At 42.6% G+C, this 20,744-nt stretch overlaps 1 protein-coding gene across 1 annotated transcript in view; it reads left to right on the top strand.

Annotated features, from left to right (window-relative positions):
- LOC120977989 (serine/threonine-protein kinase Nek1-like) overlaps positions 1 to 20,744 on the top strand; it is a 135,100-nt gene that overhangs the window by 76,491 nt on the left and 37,865 nt on the right. The window contains exons 2-3 of the mRNA XM_040406198.1: positions 8,850 to 9,994; positions 10,665 to 10,850. Of these exons, the coding sequence (XP_040262132.1) occupies positions 8,863 to 9,994; positions 10,665 to 10,850 (1,318 nt within the window). The 5' untranslated portion in view covers positions 8,850 to 8,862. The remainder of the gene's footprint in view (positions 1 to 8,849; positions 9,995 to 10,664; positions 10,851 to 20,744) is intronic.

The following is a 20,744-nucleotide window of genomic DNA, read 5'->3' as shown; positions in this document are numbered from 1 at the left end:
TGTAGACTCCGTCTCATGCTACCACTAGAGTGAAAGCACCGCCAGCATTCAAAAGTGACCAAAACATCAGCCAGGAAACATAGGAACTGAGAAGTGGTCTGTGGTCACCACCTGTAGAACTACTCCTTTATTGGGGGTGTCTTGCTAATTGCCTAGAATTTCCACCTGTTGTCTATCCCATTTGCACAACAGCATGTGAAATTGATTGTCACTCAGTGTTGCTTCCTAAGTGGACAGTTTGATTTCACAGAAGTGTGATTGACTTGGAGTTACATTGTGTTGTTTAAGTGTTCCCTTTATTTTTTTGTGCAGTGTATATGTGACGGACTGAACAGTCACTGGGGCTGCTGGAGAAGCCTGAGGGCCAGCCTCCTTCCTACAGACTATGGACCGAGAACTATGGAGACCCCCTGAGACCTTTTGGGGTTACAAGGAACTATGAACCCTGATTTGTGTGTGTAATTTATATGCCACATATTTCCTATTGCCCAATAAAAGGCATGGTGTGGATTCAGCAACACAAAAAGGGTTAACTCTGCACTGAGACTCCCACTGATTGTGTTAGTGATGGGATTAAGATAGTTGATTATAATAGCATCCAACTCCTAGATGAGTAGATCACCATATGATACACTCAGGAGATAATCCCATCACATGTGTCTCCACTGTCCCTATTTAATCCTTATGGAGGGGGTGAAGATGTCTGCTTGCATGTTGTGTTTGTTAATTGCGTCACAGACAATGCCATTGTGTTTGTTGAATTGGGTTAGTTTTGTGTTTAAACTGTAAAGGATTGGCTGCTATGTCATGTCCTCAGTTCCCAACCAGGTCCACGGGGGTGGTACCCTTGTTGGAAAATGTGTATATAAGTCCATGCTTGTGTGTTCAATAAGGAGTTCCTGTTTTACCCTTCATCATGTTGAGGCTGGTGTTTGGGTAACTGATCAACACTGGGGATTGCTATACGCTGAAGATTTGCTATACTCCCCTGGCTATACTATTAGCTCTTGTAAGAGCTGTTCGTGCTCTCTGGATTTAGGAGAGGTTCACCCACTGGAGCCTGGAGCCTTGTCGTAGGTCCAGTGTGGGTAGGAGACGGCTAGACCTCAACCAAGCTTCGGCGGTTCGTGGGGTCTGTGGCGGTTATGGTGTCAAGTGGAGTGCTTGGAGTCCTCGGGAAGCACTAGGAGCATCCATCGACGGAGGTACCCGGTCGGGGTGCCAGGAGATCCGTTACAATATATAATATAGAAATCAGTTTTAGTTACTTAGTGTAGGTTTGTGCGTGCATCCAGCACTTTTTTTTTCTACCCTTTTCTCTATATTTCAAATTTATAACAAGCCTCTTCACATGTGAAAACACTACATACACACCCCATACTAAATTAAGTTTTACACATTTCACACAAAACAACCCAATAAAATAAAAATGGCCCGCCCGTCCGTCCCAACGAGTTTACTCAGCTGAAGAGGCATATGCCTATGTTGCCTCTGATGCTGAGTCTGCCAATGAGGGAGAAGAGGATAAAAAGGAGAAGGACCTCCACTAGAAAGGATGACTAATAAATCATTTGATGCATGTATCTTTACAGAGGAAGATGTTCTAAGTTTGCTGTCTAAGGTGAAGACAAATAAGTCACAGGGGCCTGATGAGATACACCCAAAATTATTAAAAGAGCTTAGTGGTGAGCTGGCAAAACCGCTAACAGATTTATTTAACCAATCATTAGTAACAGGAGTCGTCCCGGAAGATTGGAAATTGGCAAATGTCGTGCCCATTCACAAGAAAGGTAGTAGGGAGGAATCGAGCAACTATAGACCAGTGAGTCTGACATCAATAGTAGGCAAATTAATGGAAACCCTATTAAAGGATAGGATTGTGGAACATCTAAAATCCCATGGATTGCAAGATGAAAAACAACATGGGTTTACTTCAGGGAGATCATGTCAAACAAATCTTATAGATTTTTTTGACTGGGTGACTAAAATAATAGACGGTGGAGGTGCAGTAGACATCGCATATCTAGATTTTAGTAAGGATTTTGACACTGTCCCACATAGAAGACTTATCAATAAACTGCAGTCATTGAGCATGGACTCCCATATTGTTGAGTGGATTAGGCAGTGGCTGAGTGACAGACAACAGAGGGTTGTAGTCAATGGAGAACATTCAAAACAAGGTCATGTTACCAGTGGGGTTCCACAGGGATCTGTACTGGGACCAATTTTGTTTAATATCTTCATAAGTGATATTGCAAAAGGCCTCGATGGGAAGGTGTGTCTTTTTGCTGATGACACAAAGATATGTAACAGGGTTGATGTTCCTGGAGGGAAACGACAAATGGAAAAGGATTTAGGAAAACTAGAAGAATGGTCAGAACTCTGGCAACTGAAATTTAATGTGGATAAGTGCAAGATAATGCACCTGGGGCGTAAAAACCCAAGGGCAGAATATAGAATATTTGACACAGTCCTGGCCTCAGTATCTGAGGAAAGGGATTTAGGAGTAATTATTTCAGAAGACTTAAAGGTGGGAAGACAATGTAATAGGGCAGCACGAAATGCCAGCAGAATGCTTGGATGTATAGGGAGAGGTATAAGCAGTAGAAAGAGTGAAGTGCTTATGCCGCTGTACAGAACACTGGTGAGACCTCACTTGGAGTATTGTGCGCAGTACTGGAGGCCATATCTCCAGAAGGATATAGATACTCTAGAGAGAGTTCAGAGAAGAGCTACTAAACTAGTACATGGATTGCAGGATAAAACTTACCAGGAAAGGTTAAAGGACCTTAACATGTATAGCTTGGAAGAAAGAAGAGACAGAGGGGATATGATAGAAACTTTTAAATACATAAAGGGAATCAACTCGGTAAAGGAGGAGAGCATATTTAAAAGAAGAAAAACTACCACAAGAGGACACAGTTTTAAATTAGAGGGGCAAAGGTTTAAAAGTAATATAAGGAAGTATTACTTTACTGAGAGAGTAGTGGATGCATGGAATAGCCTTCCTGCAGAAGTGGTAGCTGCAAATACAGTAAAGGGGTTTAAGCGTGCATGGGATAGGCATATGGCTATCCTTCATATAAGATAGGGCCAGGGGCTATCCATAGTATTCAGATATATTGGGCAGACTAGATGGGCCAAATGGTTCTTATCTGCCGACACATTCTATGTTTCTATGTTTCTATGCCACTTTCCTCTACTCCTCTACTGATGAGGGACCCTCTAGAAGGCGCCCCAGGGTAGCAGCGGAGGCAGCCCCCAGAGTGACCCCATATGGACCCCACCCCCTGACTATTATCGGCCCCAAATTCCGGATTTTGTGGGTAACTCCAGAATACAGATAGACAGTGCGGGCTTCACAGAACAAGATTTTTTCAAAATCATCTTCTCTGAAGATTTAGTAAATTTAATGGTGGCCCTAACCAATTTGTATGCCCAACAATTTATAGCTCAGAACCCTACCTCGCCATATGCTAGATCCCCTAGGTTGGACCCCAGTAAGTGCAGCAGAGATGATGATGAAGTTTTGGGGACTCGTGCTGCATATGGGCGTAGTAAAGAAGCCAAACGTCGGACAATATTGGAGTTCGGACATTTTCTACCAGACTCCAATTTACAGTCAGACCATGACCCGGAAGCGTTTTGAGTCAATTTGGAAATTCCTACACTACAACGACAATACACAGTGCCCACCCCAAAATGACCCGACATTTGACCGTCTGTTCAAGGTTAGGCCCGTCCTTGACCACTTTAACACCAAGTTTTCTGAGGTGTACACCCCTTATAAAAATGTATGTGTAGATGAGTCCCTGTTACTTTTCAAAGGGAGGGTTAGATTCCGCCAGTACCTGCCTAGCAAACGGGCAAGGTATGGCATAAAATTTGCAAACTTTGTGAGAGTAGCTCCGGTTACACCCACAAGTTCCACGTTTATGAAGGGAAAGATTCCCACATAGAACCCCCAGAATGCCCCCCTATCCTAGGAGTTAGTGGAAAGATTGTGTGGGACTTGCTTCACCCACTGCTGGATAAGGGTTAGCGCCTCAATGTGGATAACTATTATACCAGCATACCCCTATTCAGGTCCCTGAATGCCAGAGGTACTGTGGCTTGCGGCACAGTGCGCAAAAATCTGAGAGGCCTCCCTAGATCCCTGGTAGGGCAACCACTGAGAATGGGTGAAAGCAGGGCTCTCCTCCATGAGAACATGCTGGCGGTAAAGTACAAGGACAAGAGGGATGTCCTTTTACTGACCACCGTTCACATAAATACCAGCTCCCCTGCTCATGTGCGAGGTACCAATACCACTGTCCCCAAACCAGTTTGCATCCTGGACTACAATAAGCACATGGGAGGGGTTGATCTTTCAGATCAAGTTCTGAAGCCCTACAGCGCCACACGAAAAACAAAAGTGTGTACAAAACGCTGGCCATGCACATTGTGCAGGTGGCAATTTACAATGCGTACGTGCTATTTCAATCTGCAGGCCACACAAGAACTTTCCTCCCAGTTCAAAGAGGTGGTTGTCAAGGCCCTAATTTTTCAAAGCCAAGCCAGGTAGGGTCCCAGTACTTCTGGAAGTTATGGTGCCCGTGTCGTACCAGGGCAACATTTTCCAGGTCAAGTCCCCCAGACAGCAAGGAAGGGAAGGACCCAAAAAAGGTGCAGGGTGTGTTCCAAAAGGGGGATAAGGAAAGATACCATTTACCAGTGCGAAACCTGCCCTGAAAAACCGGGCCTGTGCATGCAGGAGTGTTTCAGAATCTACCACACATCCATGGAGTATTCATTTCATCCTTGATGTACTGTAATTTTACCACCTTATACCTCTAAAATAGTCCGTATAGCTTACATATCCACTTTTCACCAACCACTACATATTTATTTCTATAAAACAACTGTTAGGTCAAAAGTGCCCTTTCCACCACTTAAAATGTTCGTACGGGGGTGCTCTTTCCGAAATGGGCTCACTTCTTGGGGGTTTTTCATTTCTGGGGACCTCAGGAAATTTTTTAAATGTGACATGGCAGCTAAAATCCATATCCGTTTATTCAAGCCTGCGAAAAACATATTTTGCACTTTGCCTCTAGAGGCCTGCTGTGCGCCAATACAGCAGGCTACGAGCACATATGGGGTGTTCACAAAATGGGGAGAAAATGGGGAACATATATACTGGTGTGCATTTTCTCCTTTAACCCCTTGTGAAAATGAAAAATTAGGGTCTGCTATTAATTTTTCATTTTTACAAATGTGCGCTTTGAATTGCTTCTCTCAAGTAATTCTGCCTTCTGTGAGACACCTGTTTGCTAAAAAGTACCCTTTCCGCCAATTAAAATGTTCATACGGGGGTGCTCTTTCCGAAATGGGGTCACTTCAAAATCGATATTTAGCTGTTTGTATCTAGAGCCCTGCCATGCGGCCATATATCATTGTTTGAGCACATATTGGGTGTTGGCGTATTTGGGGGGAAATGGAGAACAAAATGTGGGGTGCATTTTGTCTTGTTACCCCTTGTGAAAAATGTGGGTGTAAAGCAACTTTTTCTGGAAAAAAAATGCATTTTTTATTTTCACAGCCAAGCGTTTCCTAATTCTGTCAAATGCCCGATGGGTCTAAGTGCTCACTACACACCTTGAAATATTCCTTGAGGGGTGTAGTTTCCGGAATGGGGTCGCTTTTTGCGGGTTTCCACTCTAGGGCCACCTCAGGGTGTCTTCATATGCGACATAGCTCCCAATTATCATTCCAGCTAAATCCTCTCTCCTAACCGCCATATGGTGCTCCTTACACTCTGAAGCCTGCCGTGCGGCTATACATCATTTTTTGAGCACATATGGGGTGTTGGCGTATTTGGGGGGAAATGGGGAACAAAATGTGCGGTGCATTTTGTCCTGTTTTCCCTTGTGAATGTGTAAAATGTGGGTGTAAAGCAACTTTTTCTGGAATTTTTTTTAATTTTTACAGCCAAGCGTTTCCTAATTCTGTGAAATGCCTGATGGGTCAAAGTGCTCACTACACACCTTAAAATATTCCTTGAGGCGTGTATTTTCTGGAATGGGGTGACTTTTTGGGGGTTTCCACTCTAGGGCCACCTCAGGGTGTGTTCAATTGCAAGATGGCGCCTGTCAATTGCAAGATTGCGCCTGCGCAAGATGGCGCCGGAGAAATCTGCCTTCCAGAAGCCATTTGGTGCTCCTTTCCTTCTGACCCCTGTGGTACACCCATATAGCAGTATACAAGCATATATGGGGTATTGCTGTAATCGGCGGAAAAAATGGGCAATAAATTAGGGGGTGCATTTTCTCCAGTTCCCCCTTTTTAAAAGTGAAAGATTTGGGCCTAAAGTCCATTTTTCTGGAAAAATGTTAATTTTTCTTTTTCACAGCCAATTCCATGAATCACCTTGGAGGACAAAGTTCTCACTACACATCTTGAAATGTTCCTTGAGAGGTGTAGTTTCCAGAATGGGGTCACTTTTGGGGGGTTTCCACTGTAGGGGTACTTCAGGGTGTCTTCATATGCGACTTAGCTCCCAAAAGCCAATCCTGCAAAATCCAAAAGCCCTATGGTGCTACTTCCCTTTTGAACCCTGCCATGCATCCATACGTCATTTTTTTTTAGCACATATGGCGTATTCGGGGGGAAATTTGAAACAAAATGTGGGGTGCATCCTGTTTTCCCTTGTGAAAGTGTAAAATGTGGGTGTAAAAGCAACTTTTTCTGCAAGAAATTGTAATTTTTCATTTTCACAGCCGAGTGTTTCCTAATTCTGTGAAATGCCTGATGGGTAAAAGTGCTCACTACACACCTTGAAATATTCCTTGAGGGGTGTAGTTTCCGGAATGGGGTCACTTTTTGGGGGTTTCCACTCTAGGGCCACCTCTGGGTGTCTTCATATGCGACATAGATCCCAATTACCATTCCAGCTAAATTCGTTCTCTAAAAGTCATATGGTGCTCTTTCCACTCTGAAGCCTGCTGTGCGTCCATACATCATTTTTTGAGCACACATGGGGTGTTTCTGTAAACTCCAGATTCAGGGTAATAGATTTTGAGCTTTGTTTGGCTGTTAACCCTTGATGTGTTGCAGAAAAAGATTAAAATTCAAAATCTGAAATTTTTAAAATTCATTCCCATTTTCATTTTAATTCTCATGGGGCACCTAAAGGGTTAACAAAGTCTGTAAAATCAGTTTTAAATACCTTGAGGAGTGTAGTTTCTAAAATGGGGTGATTTATAGTTTATAATATGTAAGCCCCAGAAAGTGACTTCATAACTGAACTGGTCCTGAACAAATTGGGGTTTGGAAATGTTCTTAAAAATTTTAAGATTTGCTTCTAAACTTCGAAGGCTTCTAACGTCCCCAAAAAATAAAATTTCATTTTCAAAATGATCCAAACATGAAGACTTATGGGGAATGTAAAGTAATAACTATTTTTGGAGGTATTGCTATCTATTATAAAAGTAGAGAAATTGAAATTTGTAAATTTGCTAATTTTTAAAATTTTTATTTATTTTTGTAAATTTGGTATTTTTTTTATAAATAAAAATTTGAAATTTTTTTACTCAAATTTACCACTGTGACGAGAAAACAGTCTCAGAATGGCCTGGATAAGTAAAAGTATTTGAAAGTTATCACCACATAAAGGGACACATGTCAGATTTGCTAAAAATCGCCTGGTCCTTAAGGTAAAAAATGGCAGGGTCCTAAAAGGGTTAAGGTTTCAAAGCGTTGTCCTTTCCAGCATTTATTGTCAGCGTAAACAGGCAGCACATGTACAGGATGCACGGTTCAAAAAGAAAACATAACGTAAAGAAACTCCTGCTCGTCCAAGCACTAACTAGACAGTAACGTACCTGACTGTCCCAAATAACACAGAGTAAGGGCTGTTTCACACGAGCGGATGCCGTGCGTGGCATCCGCTCCGTGAAAGAGTGCCAAGACCCGATGCAGACTGCAGAGGCACGAAGCATTAACATGACTGATAATGCTCCGTGCCTCTCTGTGATCTCTTTACTACGAAATCACAGTGACAACTTTATCTCCCTGTGATTTCGTAGTAAAGAGATCACAGAGAGGCACGGAGCATTATCAGTCATGTTAATGCTCCGTGCCTCTGCAGTCTGCATCGGGTCTTGGCACTCTTTCACGGAGCGGATGCCACGCACGGCATCCGCTCGTGTGAAACAGCCCTAACAGCAACCTGTACCTTCTGCTCACACAGAGCAACTACCCTGTTTGGCTCTCCTCCACGTAATGCAGCCTGAGTAGGCCTCAGCCCAGCTGCATTAATCAAGTGGCTGCAGAGTCAATTGTTCCAGGGCTAGGAACGGAGACCCTCACCATGTATAGATAACAAACCTAGGTGGAATATATACGCCATTTAACACTTTACCTGCTGCCACCTTACACCACATAAAGTGACGCATGTCAAATAAAATAAAAAAAATGACCTGGTCCTGAAGGGGTTGCTCTATGACATAAACATGTAAATATAAACTGCTCCATAGACTGCATGATTAAAATGTGCATATGTGAAAGCAGCATATAGCATGGTCCATTTGAGTACATTTTTATCTAAAGAGATAAGCTTTATGATGGTGCATTATGTGAAAGCAGCATATAGCATAGCACTTCAGATTACATCTTCCCAAAAAGATGAGGCATCCATTGGTATTGTGTATAAACTTCATTTTACCATTGAATTTCTTTGGTAGACCATGTGCTATATTGTAATTCTTTTGCTATACTACACTCTATAGTACCTACTTGGGATCTCCCTGGCAGGTGTTTTAGTCAACACTACATAAGTTTAAATTGTTCATGATGCTTTCTATTGCATGTAGATGTGGACTCATCATGGAGAACTATGAGAAAATATTGAAAATTGGAAGAGGTGCCACAGCTGAAGTGTTCCTAATGAGAAATAAAGAGACTAAGAAGATGTATGCTGTGAAGACTATTAAGATAGATGCATCCAAACAAATGAGAACCAAGGAGTTTGTTGTACAAGAAGCAACTATTCTACGTAAACTTATACACCCAAACATTGTCATGTGCTATGAATACTTCTGTGACCCAGAGGATGAACATGTATTCATTGTTCAGGACTATTGTGATGGTGGGGCACTGGATGATTACATTAATCAAAGAAAAGGAGTTTTCTGCTCCGAAGACATTATCATGGATTGGTTTATTCAGTTGACTATGGCCATTCAGTACATCCATTCCATGAAAATCCTCCACAGAGATATCAAGACTTCAAATGTCTTTCTCACCAAAAAGGGCATGATTCGACTTGGGGATTTTGGCATATCCAAAGTTATGAACAGCACCTTGGATATGGCAAGTACATGTGTAGGAACACCATATTATCTCAGTCCAGAGCTGTGTCAAGATATTCCATATAGCTCAAAATCTGACATTTGGGCCCTTGGTTGTTTACTCTATGAATTGTGCGCCCTAAAGCCAGCATTTCATGCAACCAACTTAATAAGCCTCTTCTACAAAATTGTCAAAGGGGACTATTTTCCACTGCCAGACTGCTACTCAGCTGATTTACACTTATTGGTTAAAACTATTCTTGTTAAATGTCCAGAATCGAGACCAAGTGCAAAAACCATATTGAGCTTAGATTTTGTTCAGGGACATTTAAAAGAATTTATCCAAAAACACGAATTTCACCTGTACAAACAGAACATGGACAAGAAAGATAATAGAGAGGTTTGTCCTACAGAAAACCGGAGCAAAACATCACTGACATGTCATGGAATAAACAAAGTTGATTTAAGGTGCAAATCTACTCCACCAGCTGCCTGTAAAATAGATGTTGGTTCTTGTGAGTTATGGGATCACGATGAATTGTCAAGTACCGGTGATAGATCTGATTACTCTGAGGACTTTGACAAAGACAGCATTTCTTCTATAGAAGAGGATATTGAGGGTGAGACGTGCCTTCGGAACCAGAATAATGATGTTCCAGAAGACATTGGTAAGCACCATACCAATGTGATGCTATGTTTTCTGGGAATTGGCAACTAACCCTGCACTATATACATGGATGAAAACTTTATTGGTATTGAGTAAGATAATGTGTGTATATGGGTGATATTTGCATTACTTTTACTGAACTTGGAGTGTCCTTCCTTACCTTTCCTCTTGGGTTGCAGTGTAAAGGAAAAAAAAAGGAGATAATAACTGATGGCACAGCTAGATAATTGAAGAAATATAACTTTATTGTGAATTGTTCAAAAAAAAGAAAAAAAAAAGCATAATAATTAACTCCTATAAAATAAAATAAAAGTGTGACAGCACAGCACAAAATATGTGAATTGCAATACATGCTGTTGCATACAGTTTTGCATACTGTTAATTATAGAGCTGACTCTCTAGGTGTAATGGCAATGTCTCATTGCTCCTAGAGCCTCATTTACTTAGAGTATATTAAAACATAATTTTTCTTAGCAATGTGGGCACATATGAACATGGGACCAACACACATGCCTTTAGCTGCCAAGTGCACATGAAACAAGTCAGCCAATATCATAGGTACAAATCTGCTGACAGATATATTAGTGTTCTTGTTCAGGGTCTCTTTGATCACTGAAGAAATTCTACCTTTTATAAAGTCAGTCATTTACATGTTCCTTGTACTCCCTAAGGTTCCAGTGATGAAGACTTGCCAGATTACCCTGATGATTTTGAGGAGGTTGAAGGAAACACTCTGGAGATGATTGTTAGTCATGCAAGATCAGCAATGGATATATTTGCTGATAATGAAACCTTCCAAGATGAAGAAACACACTCCTTGTCACAAACTCTCAAGACAGTACATCAGCAGTACATAGGTATGAAATAATATTTCCTCTGCTCATTATAAAATTATGTGGGAGCTATAAAAGGTCTACTTTGGAAGATGATTTGATCTATAACTTTATTCAGCTTGTCATTGCAGCTACTTTGCGTTCACAAAATCTTTAGACCTTTTCACTTTTTTCACGTTATATTATGTTGCAGCCTTCTGCTAAAATAAAAAAATAAAAAAAAGTTTCCCTGTCTTTCATGTAGCAGCAATTATAGCCTCCAGTCATTTTGGGTATGATCCACCAGGTTTGCAAATCTGGATTTGGGGATTTTCTGCCGATCTCTGCAGATCACGTGAAGCTCTGTCAGGTTGGAAGCTTGAAATAAATCTAGCCGAACAATTGGAGCAATGAATTGGGAGATATCTGGGTCCATATGAGGTACAGGGTTGGTTCTAGCTTTGTTAGAAAGAGGTTGTCATTACTACATGATGTCCGATTTTTACTTTTTTACTTTATTCATGCCACTTAAGGACATTCACAGAGTTGTCCAAAGGCCACTCCTGTGTTGTCTTGGCTGTGTGCTTAGGGTCATTGTCTTGTTGGAAGGTGAACCTTAGTCCAGTCTGAGGTCCTGAGCACTCTGGATCAGGTTTTCATTAAGAATATCTCTGTACTTTGTGCCATTCAACTTTTTCTCAACTGCAGCTCTAGAAAAAATCCTGGTTGTTCCAAACCTGTACCATTTAAGAATTATAGAGGCCACTGTGCTCTTGGGAACTTTAAGCAGATTATTATTTTTTATTTTGTGCCACCGGTGAACTCCAATCAAGGTGTAGAAACATCTCAAAGATGATCAAGAAAAATAAAAGGCCCCAAGAGATTTCAAGTATCATAGCAAAGGGTTGAAATACTTGTCCATGCAAAATTTTAGTTATTCCTTTTTAATAAGTTTTCAGACATTTCTAAAATTCTGTTTTCACTTTCTCATTATGGGGGTATTTTTTTATTTTATTTTAACACTAGGTTACAATATAACAATGTGAAAAGTGAAGGGATCTAAAGACTTTCTGTATGCACTCTAAATTATAACTGACAAATTTTAGTGTTCTTTTTATACTGCATCTTTTGTGTCCATTTACCATATATAGCAGGAAAGCTCCCAACAAATCCGTATTTAAAAAAAAAAAAAATTTATTATTTTTTTTGTATCAGATCATTTTAGAGTTTTTATAACATACAAAAATGACAGTAATAACCCTGTACAATATTTCACATTGATATCCCCCTAAAGCTACAACCCTAAACAACCCCCCCCCCCCCCTCATGCAGCAACCACTAGCAAATGAGAAAAAAAATAGGGAATAGGTCATAAATCTGTCAATAGTCCCTATTATACTTAGAGGGTAAAATTTTTTTAGTCATTCCTAATACACTAATATTGTGTGCTTCCGATTCTAAGGGCAGACAATCCATAATATTCTATGCATGTGTGCCATAGATCAATATATCTTTTTTGTGTTCCCCTTTTGATGAAAATTCCTTTTTTTTCCCCTAACTTCGAGATTCTTTTCATGAGGGTGCAGAGAGTAGGGGCCTTCGGGTCTTTCCACAGAGATGCTATTAGTTTTCTAGCCTGGTATAACACGTTTGCTATTGCCATTTGAGTTCATTCATCAACGCAGACCAAAAAACATGTAATAAATATGCCAGGGTTCCTGATCATCGTGCACATTTGGGCTTGTCACGTACCCTGTTCTGTCTCACAAATGCATTGCAAGAACGGATCCATCTCTTCGCTTGTCATGCGCACAGACGGATCAGTCTTGTATCTTTTTACACATTTTTACCGGTCTGCACATGCGCAGACCGGAAGGACTGATCCTGCATTCCGGTATTTTGAATGCCGGATCTGGCACTAATACATTCCTATGGGGAAAAATGCCGGATCCGGCAAGTCTTCAGTTTTTTGAGCGGGAGATAAAACCGTAGCATGCTACGGTTTTATCTTTTGCCTGATCAGTCAAAATGACTGAACTGAAGACATCCTGATGCATCCTGAACGGATTGCTCTCCATTCAGAATGCATGGGGATATACCTGATCAGTTCTTTTCTGGTATAGAGCCCCTGTGACGGAACTCTATGCCGGAAATGAAAAACGCTAGTGTGAAAGTACCCTCAAATTTTAAGTTTAAATCCCCCCTTTCCCAATTTTACATATAAGATATATAAACAATAAATAAATAAACATATTACATAGCGCTGCGTCCGAAAAGTCCAAACTATTAAATTATTAAAAAATATCTCCTATGCGGTGAGCATTCGCCATTTTTTAGTCACCTTGTCACCCCATAAAATAGGATAGGACTGTTCTATTATGGGCTGAACGTTTCATAAAATGCGAAATGCATGCATGTTGTTTTTTTTTTTTGCGCGGTATTGAGTATCGCAATACTTTTTTATGGTGACGAAAGCGAATCAAAATTTTGGGATCGAAACAACCCCGATCTGATCAGCGTAGCGTTGTCACGATACCAAAATTTTGATTCGGTTTCGATTTGGCAACTAAAAATTTAATTTGGCTCCTAAATTTTTCAGTTCAGGAGCCAATGGCTACTAGGTATTTATTATTTTATTTTTTTTGTCTGGAGCACTGAGTCATATATAACACATTTTAGTTGGGAGAATAGATCTAAGTTTATTCTCGGCCTGCAAGGCATGCCTAACCTGAAGGTAGTAATAAAATGTGGTGTGGGGTATCTGTAACTCCTATAACTGGGTGAATGATTTAAGAACCCCATCCCTATACATAGCTAACCATTACAATGCCATGTGAGTGTCAAGTATCAAGTTGTGATAGTTTATACACCTCTGGCGTTATTCCAAAGAGGTGTACAATATACACTGCCCTCTATTCCCTGCTCCTGTTTGCCCCTATCCCAAACTCTGTACATCAACTGAAAAATTGGACTTCCTATTCCCACCTGTTGAAAAGCATCTGTTTTTTGATAAATGGGACTGTAACCTACCAACTTCTGGATAACATTGGCATTAGAATCTACAGAATTGGATGAGCCCCCGTTCCCCCCCCCCCCCCCCCCCAGCAAAATGTTGCATCTGGGAGGCTAGAAAATAGAGCCACATATTGGGCAATACTATACCCCTCCCCAATTGGTAGTTGCAATTTTTCTAGCTTAATTCTAGGTGGGCCAGCATTCTATATTAATGAACTAAACAATTTATTTATCTTTTGGTAGCTGTGACCTGGCACCGATACTGGGGAGGTACAGTGCTGCCCATAATTATTCATACCCCAGGCAAATTTTGACTGAAAGTTACTTTTATTCAACCGGCAAGTAATTTTTTGACTGGAAATGACATAGGTTTCTCCCAAAAGATAATAAGACTATGTACAAGAGGCATTATTGTGGGAAAAAAGCTTTTATTTACATTTGAGCAAAGTGTCCAGTCCAAAATTATTCATATCCTTCTCAATAATCAATAGAAAAGCCTTTATTGGCTATTACAGCAATGAAACGCTTCCTATAATTGCAGACCAGCTTTTTGCATGTCTCCACAGGTATTTTTGCCCATTCGTCTTTAGCAATGAGCTCCAAATCTTTCAGGTTGGAGGGTCTTCTAGCCATCACCCTTATCTTTATCTCCCTCCACAGATTCTCAATTGGATTCAAGTCTGGGCTGTGGCTGGGCCACTTCAAAACGTTAATGTTGTTGTCTGCTAACCATTACTTCACCACTTTTGCTGTGTGTTTTGGGTCATTGTCATGCTGAAATGTCCACTGGTGCCCAAGGCCAAGTTTCTGTGCAGACTGCCTGATGTTGTTGTTGAGAATCCTCATGTATTGCTCTTTTTTCATGGTGCCGTTTACTGTGATTAGGTTCCCTGGTCCATTGGCTGAAAAACACCCCCAAAGCATTAGGTTCCCACCACCATGTTTGACGTGGGGATGGTGTTCTTTGGGTTCAATGCTTCTCCTTTTTTACGCCAAATGAAGGAAGCATCATTGTGACCAAACAATTCAATTTTTGTTTCATCTGACCATAACACAGAAGACCAGAAGTCTTCTTCTTTGTCCAGGTGAGCTTTTGCAAAGGCCAAGCAAACTTTTGTGTGCCTTATCTGGAGAAGTGGAACCCAGCAGTGTGCAGTGTCCGTTGGATTGTCTGCCTTGAGTAATTTGCCACCAGCAGAGCCCAGATTCACCAGGATGGCCTTGGTGGTGATCCTTGGATTCTTTTTCACCTCTCAAACTATCCGCCTGGCCAGCACAGGTGTCACTTTTGGCTTCCGACCACGTCCTCTGAGATTCTCCACAGTGCGGAACATCTTGTATTTTTTGCTCAAATGTAAATAAAAGCTGAGAATTTTTTTTCCCCCACAATAATGCCTCTTGTACATTGTCGTATTATCTTTTGGGAGACACCTATGTCACTTCCCGTCAAAAAATTACTTGCTGGTTGAATAAAAGTAACTAAGTCAAAATTTGCCAGGGGTAGGAATAATTATGGGCAGCACTGTATATAAAAAAAAAATATTAAATTTGTGGCATAAGTATCATTTTAATGTTAGTCCTACCCACGATTGACAGTAGAAGTTTTTTCCATGCAGTGATGTTAGTTTGCCATCTGTCAAGGAGAGGTTGTATATTTAAAGGGATATACTCTCTAGGCTTCATGGATACCACTACTCTTAAATACTTAAAGGAGGTGACACATTGTAATTCCTCCATTACTGTGACCCCATCCTGCTTCCAAAGGTCTACTGGCATAAGAACCAACTTTTTCCAGTTAATGTTCAGCCCTGAGTAGGTGCCAAAAGTATGTATAGTGGACATAGTATACACAAGTGAATCAGCAGCATTTGCAAGAAATAGTAACATATCATCGGCATAAAGAGCTATTTTTCCTCCCTGTGACCATGCCTAAAGCCCATGTAACGGATCTCCTGGCACCCCGAGTACCTCCGTCGATGGATGCTCCTAGCGCTTCCCGAGGACTCCAAACACTCCACTTGACACCGTAAGCACTGCAGACCCCACGAACCGCCGAAGCTTGGTTGAGGTCTCACCATCTCCTACCCACCCTGGACCTACGACAAGGCTCCAGGCTCCAGTGGGTGAACCTCTCCTAAATCCAGAAAGCAGGAACAGCTCTTACAAGAGCTAATAGTATAGCCAGGGGAGTATAGCAAATCTTCAGCGTATAGTAATCCCCAGTGTCGATCAGTTACCCAAACACCAGCCTCAACATGATGAAGGGTAAAACAGGAACTCTTTATTGAACACACAGCATTGACTTATATACACATGACATACTGAGGACATGACATAGCAGCCAATCCTGTACAGTTTAACCACAAAACTAACCCTATTCAACAAACACATTGGCATTGTCTTTGACGCAATCAACAATGAACATGCAAACAGATATCTTCACCCCCTCAATAATGAATGAATGGGAAGAGGAGACTCATGTGATGGGATTATCTCCTGAGTGTATCATAGGAGTCGGCTGCTATTATAATCAACCATCTTAATCCCATCACTAACACAATCAGTGGGAGTCTCAGTGCAGAGTTAACCCCTTTTTGTGTTGCTGAATCCACACCATGCCTTTTTAATGGGCAATAGGAAATATGTGGCATATAAATTACACACACAAATCAGGGTTCATAGTTCCTTGTAACCCCAAAAGGTCTGAGGGGGTCTCCATAGTTCTCAGTCCATAGTCTGTAGGAAGGAGGCTGGCCCTCAGGCTCCTCCAGCAGCCCCAGTGACGGTTCAGTCCGTCACAGCCCTCTATAGCCATGCTAGCCATGCTCCCTCGAATCTGGACCTCCAGTGGTTCAATGGCTATAGCAAAGAGTAAGTGGGGAAGCGGACAACCTTGTTGTGTCCCCCCCCTACCCAGCCCAAAGTGTTCAGAATTGGAACCATTAACTTGCATACATGCCTGTGGTAGTGAATATAATAACTGTGCCCATCTAATATACTTGGGTCCAAACCCCATCTTTTTCATTATTCCCCATAGGAAGCCCCATTCAATGCTGTCAAAAGCCTTAGGGGCATCTAGTGACAATACCACACGGCCTCCGCCATTGTACGAGGCTACCTGGAGGTTCAGAAAACCGTCCACTCCCCTCTCCAGCTTCATATTGTGCCTGCTTGACAAAAAAAATTTGTTATTATCAGCTATCTCTAACAAATACATCTTGAAAGCATCCTGTGTGGCCTTCCAGATTGCTAAATTAGCATCTGATGGATTAGTAATATAGGAAGCTTCAGCCTCCTCATTTGGCCTCTTCAAAGATTGCTCTTTTTCCCTCGTTTTAGACTTAATACTTGCTATACCCTTCATAATCACCCTCCGCAAGACTCCTTCATGGAATACCATACCATAAGGATTGAAACGGATCTTACATTAACGACAAAATGAGGCAATTAACGAATTGTGGGGAATAAGTCGCAGCCAAAATGGGTTGTAACTTCCATGTAGTATGCTGTAGCAATGGGAAATAGGGAATTTGCAGGTTAACTAAAAGTGAGGACCGGAGACCCAGGGCAGAAGCTGTTCCGATCCCAGGGCTAAATAAATATGAGATAAGCAGCTATATGTACTAGATTGGCATGAGTAACTGCGTATTGGGGTGTCTTATGCGCCAGAGATCCATTAGCACCAGTTCCTGTAGGAGTAGGCCAAAAGTAGTGATAGAGCGACTAGCGCCCACAGGGACTCGCCTAAATTTATCTAAAACAGAATCAAAGTCGGTTTGTGGTTTTTAGCCTTTAGCCATATGGTAAAGCACAGCAGACTGTGCACGCTTGTATTGGCTGAAAATGCATACTTATTGCCACCAGGAGATGTGTCTACCAATCATAACATAAACAATACGGAGAGAAAGTTTGGCTGTAAAATACACATTAGATTGTCCATGGTAGATAACAGTGATCAGGATCTAGGTGTTGCCAGCTTAAGAGGTAATTTCCTATAGATTATTTCCTTCTAAACCTTGTAGATATGTATCAATTAGAGATGAGCGGATTTCTCAAATTCGGTCGGTTCGCAGAATTTTCCCAAAAGATTTGAATAGCGTTAGAGCTATTTCCTGGTTGCAGAGAGCCTGTATAGTGGTGTAGAACACTGTGTGCCTTGCAGTAACATGCATAGGGAGTCTGCTGTGGTAGTGAAACAATACGGTAAGTCAGTATGACACTCAGCTGACAGGTGTCGCTCTTAGAATCACTTCACACTTCACACTTCACTCATTTGGTCAATTATGTGGCCAAAACTGACCAAATAACTCAAGTGTGAACTCAGTCTTACAGGTCAATGTTAGCGCCAGGTATAAAGAACCGTGCAGAGGCCCAAGATCCTACTACAGCGTAAAAGAGCACACTCCTTTTTCACAGTCGTCAGCTGATTCCACATAGATGTCTACAGAACCTGTTCTATTAAACACTTATACAAGTAGAACCCCCCTGACAGAATAGAGAGGGTGACAGCAGTAAGTTTGTGTTGACGTCACTAATTATTTTGCCCTTCCTCTGATCAGTCAGAACAATAACCCCCAAAATGGATCCTGTCTGTTGAGCATCTGCCTTCACTCGTCAGCATTTGGTCAGTAAGCCATCTGTATTGCTAAAGCCAAAAAAAACAAAAAACAAAACAGGAGTGGATCCAAAACAGAGATAACACGTGAATGGAATATTTGCATGTCTTCTTTCGGTAGCAGCATCATGAGAAGACCAAAGACAGGTGATGTGGCAGCAGCATGAAGAGACCACACAGTGGTGAGGTGGAATCAGCATGAGGAGACCACAGAGTGACCCAGTGACAGTGGGGTGGGGGGGGAGATCAATACCAGTACCAGATGAAAATGTTGGGTGGCAGTAGGAGCACCTGGCAGCAGCTGGCAGCATCAGAATAGTAGCTGAAGCAGGTAGCCCCCGCTCTGATGCCACATCGCTGGCCGGGCAGAAAAGCTTGTCCAGGGCAAACTCAGCCAGTTGCGGCCACAAATCGAGTTTGGCTGTCCAGGGGATTTTCGTTGTGGGGTGGCAGGGTGCACTGAAAGTATGCTACAACCTGCTGGTTCAGGTTCTGCTCTATGTCTAGCTGGTGAGTAGTTTCTTCAGTAGGCAGGTGAAGAAAACTGCTCATCAGCGACTCTAGACTTAAGTTGCTGCTGATGGAGCTAATACTGCTCCCCATCCCCCAGCAGCCATGGCAGTGGAACGTGAGTGCGGAGGGCCTGTGTGAGGATGGGCGATGGCGCACATGCAGCAACCAACTGACTACATACGATGTCTCGATAATAGTTCAGTTTGACCTCCTGCTCAGCGGGTGTAAAAAATAAATAAAAATAAAAGTCCCCCATTTTGGACTGGTAGCGAGGGTCTAACATGGTGGAGAGCCAGTAGTCATCCCTCTGCCGAATTGTGACAATTCGGCTGTCACTACGCTGAGCATGCATCGAGCCATTTGCGCAAGTGACTCGGAGGCACTGCCTGCCTCCATCTCCACTGCATACTGCCACAGTGTGTCTGGCTCATCTGCCTCGTCTTCCTCATCGCCCTGTAGTTCCTCCGGCTGCTCCTGCTCCTTCTCTCCTGTCACCTATGTAGAAAAACCAGCCATTTCTCTATGCATTGCTTGTGCTCGAATGTCCTCCTCCTCCTCTAGTTCAGCCCCCACAGGGCTCATCTGGCCGTGAGATGTAGTCACCCCGTCTCCTGTCCCCTGGCCAGCCAGATTTAGCAGCATCTGTTCCAGGACATAAATCAGTCGAATGACGTTGTTCACCCCGTAGTCCTGGCGACTGACAAATAAAGTGGCCTCCTCAAAGGGCCCGAGCAAACGGCAGGTGTCACGCATGAACTGCCACTGGCATCAAAGATACACAGGGAAATACCTCTATCATCAAGAAATAGTTTATGGCCTTTCTCTGTTCATATAATCGGTCCAACATATGGAGGGTGGAAATCCAACGGGTGGAAACGTCGCATATCAGCCTATGTTGGGGGACGCCGTTCTGCCACTGCAGCTCAAGGAGGGTGTGCTTTGTGGTGTACAAGTGGCTGAAGTGCATGCAAAGTTTCCTGGCCATTTTTAGGATGTCTTGCAGATGAGGTGAAGACTTCAGAAACCGCTTTACAACCAGATTGAACACATGCGCCGTTGCAGGGTGTATGGCTCAGCCCTCCTTGACGCAGCGCTGACACCACGTTCTTCCCATTGTCAGTCACCATGGTTCCGATTTTGAGTTGCAGAGGAGAAATCCAGGATCCGATATCTTGATGGACGCGGAGCAGTTCCTCCCCTGTGTGACTCCGTTCGCCCAGGCAAACTAGATGCAGAACAGCGTGACACCGCTGTGCCCTGCACATGTGGTATGCTTGAGGAGGCAGACATTGTCGCAGAACCAACAGTGTGAGAACATGGAGGCAGAAGCAGCGTCACCTGGCCAAGTTGCTGGTGGGACTGGGCAGGAACCACATTTATCCAGTGGGCCGTAAAGGACATATATTGTCTTGTTGGCGCTGCTGTGCCCTTTGGCAGACACAGACAGGCTCAAGGACCTTGTGTTCTACATATATGTGCAGGGCTGGTACTGCCTTTTTCGCAAAGAAATGACGACTTGAGACTCTCCACCTCTGCTTGGCACAAGCCATCAGTTCTCTGAAAGGTGCAGAGTCCACCACTTGAAAAGGGAGGGACTGCAGCACCAGCAACCTGGACAGGAGCATGTTCAGCTTCTGCGCCATTGGATGAGTGCACGCATTCTGTTGTCTCTTGGCAATCGCTTTGGTGATCGATTGCTGATGGAATGACTGACTAGGAGGAGTAGGAGCATCAGGACCAGCAGATGATGGGAAGGACAGACTGCTCCCTTCGGCTGAGGTGGTGGAGCCTTGACT

The sequence above is a fragment of the Bufo bufo genome, chromosome 8 (genome assembly GCF_905171765.1).
Source record: "Bufo bufo chromosome 8, aBufBuf1.1, whole genome shotgun sequence".
NCBI lineage: Eukaryota > Metazoa > Chordata > Amphibia > Anura > Bufonidae > Bufo > Bufo bufo.
The sequence above is the reverse complement of the archived record's forward strand: the minus strand, read 5'-3'. Positions and strand labels throughout refer to the sequence as shown.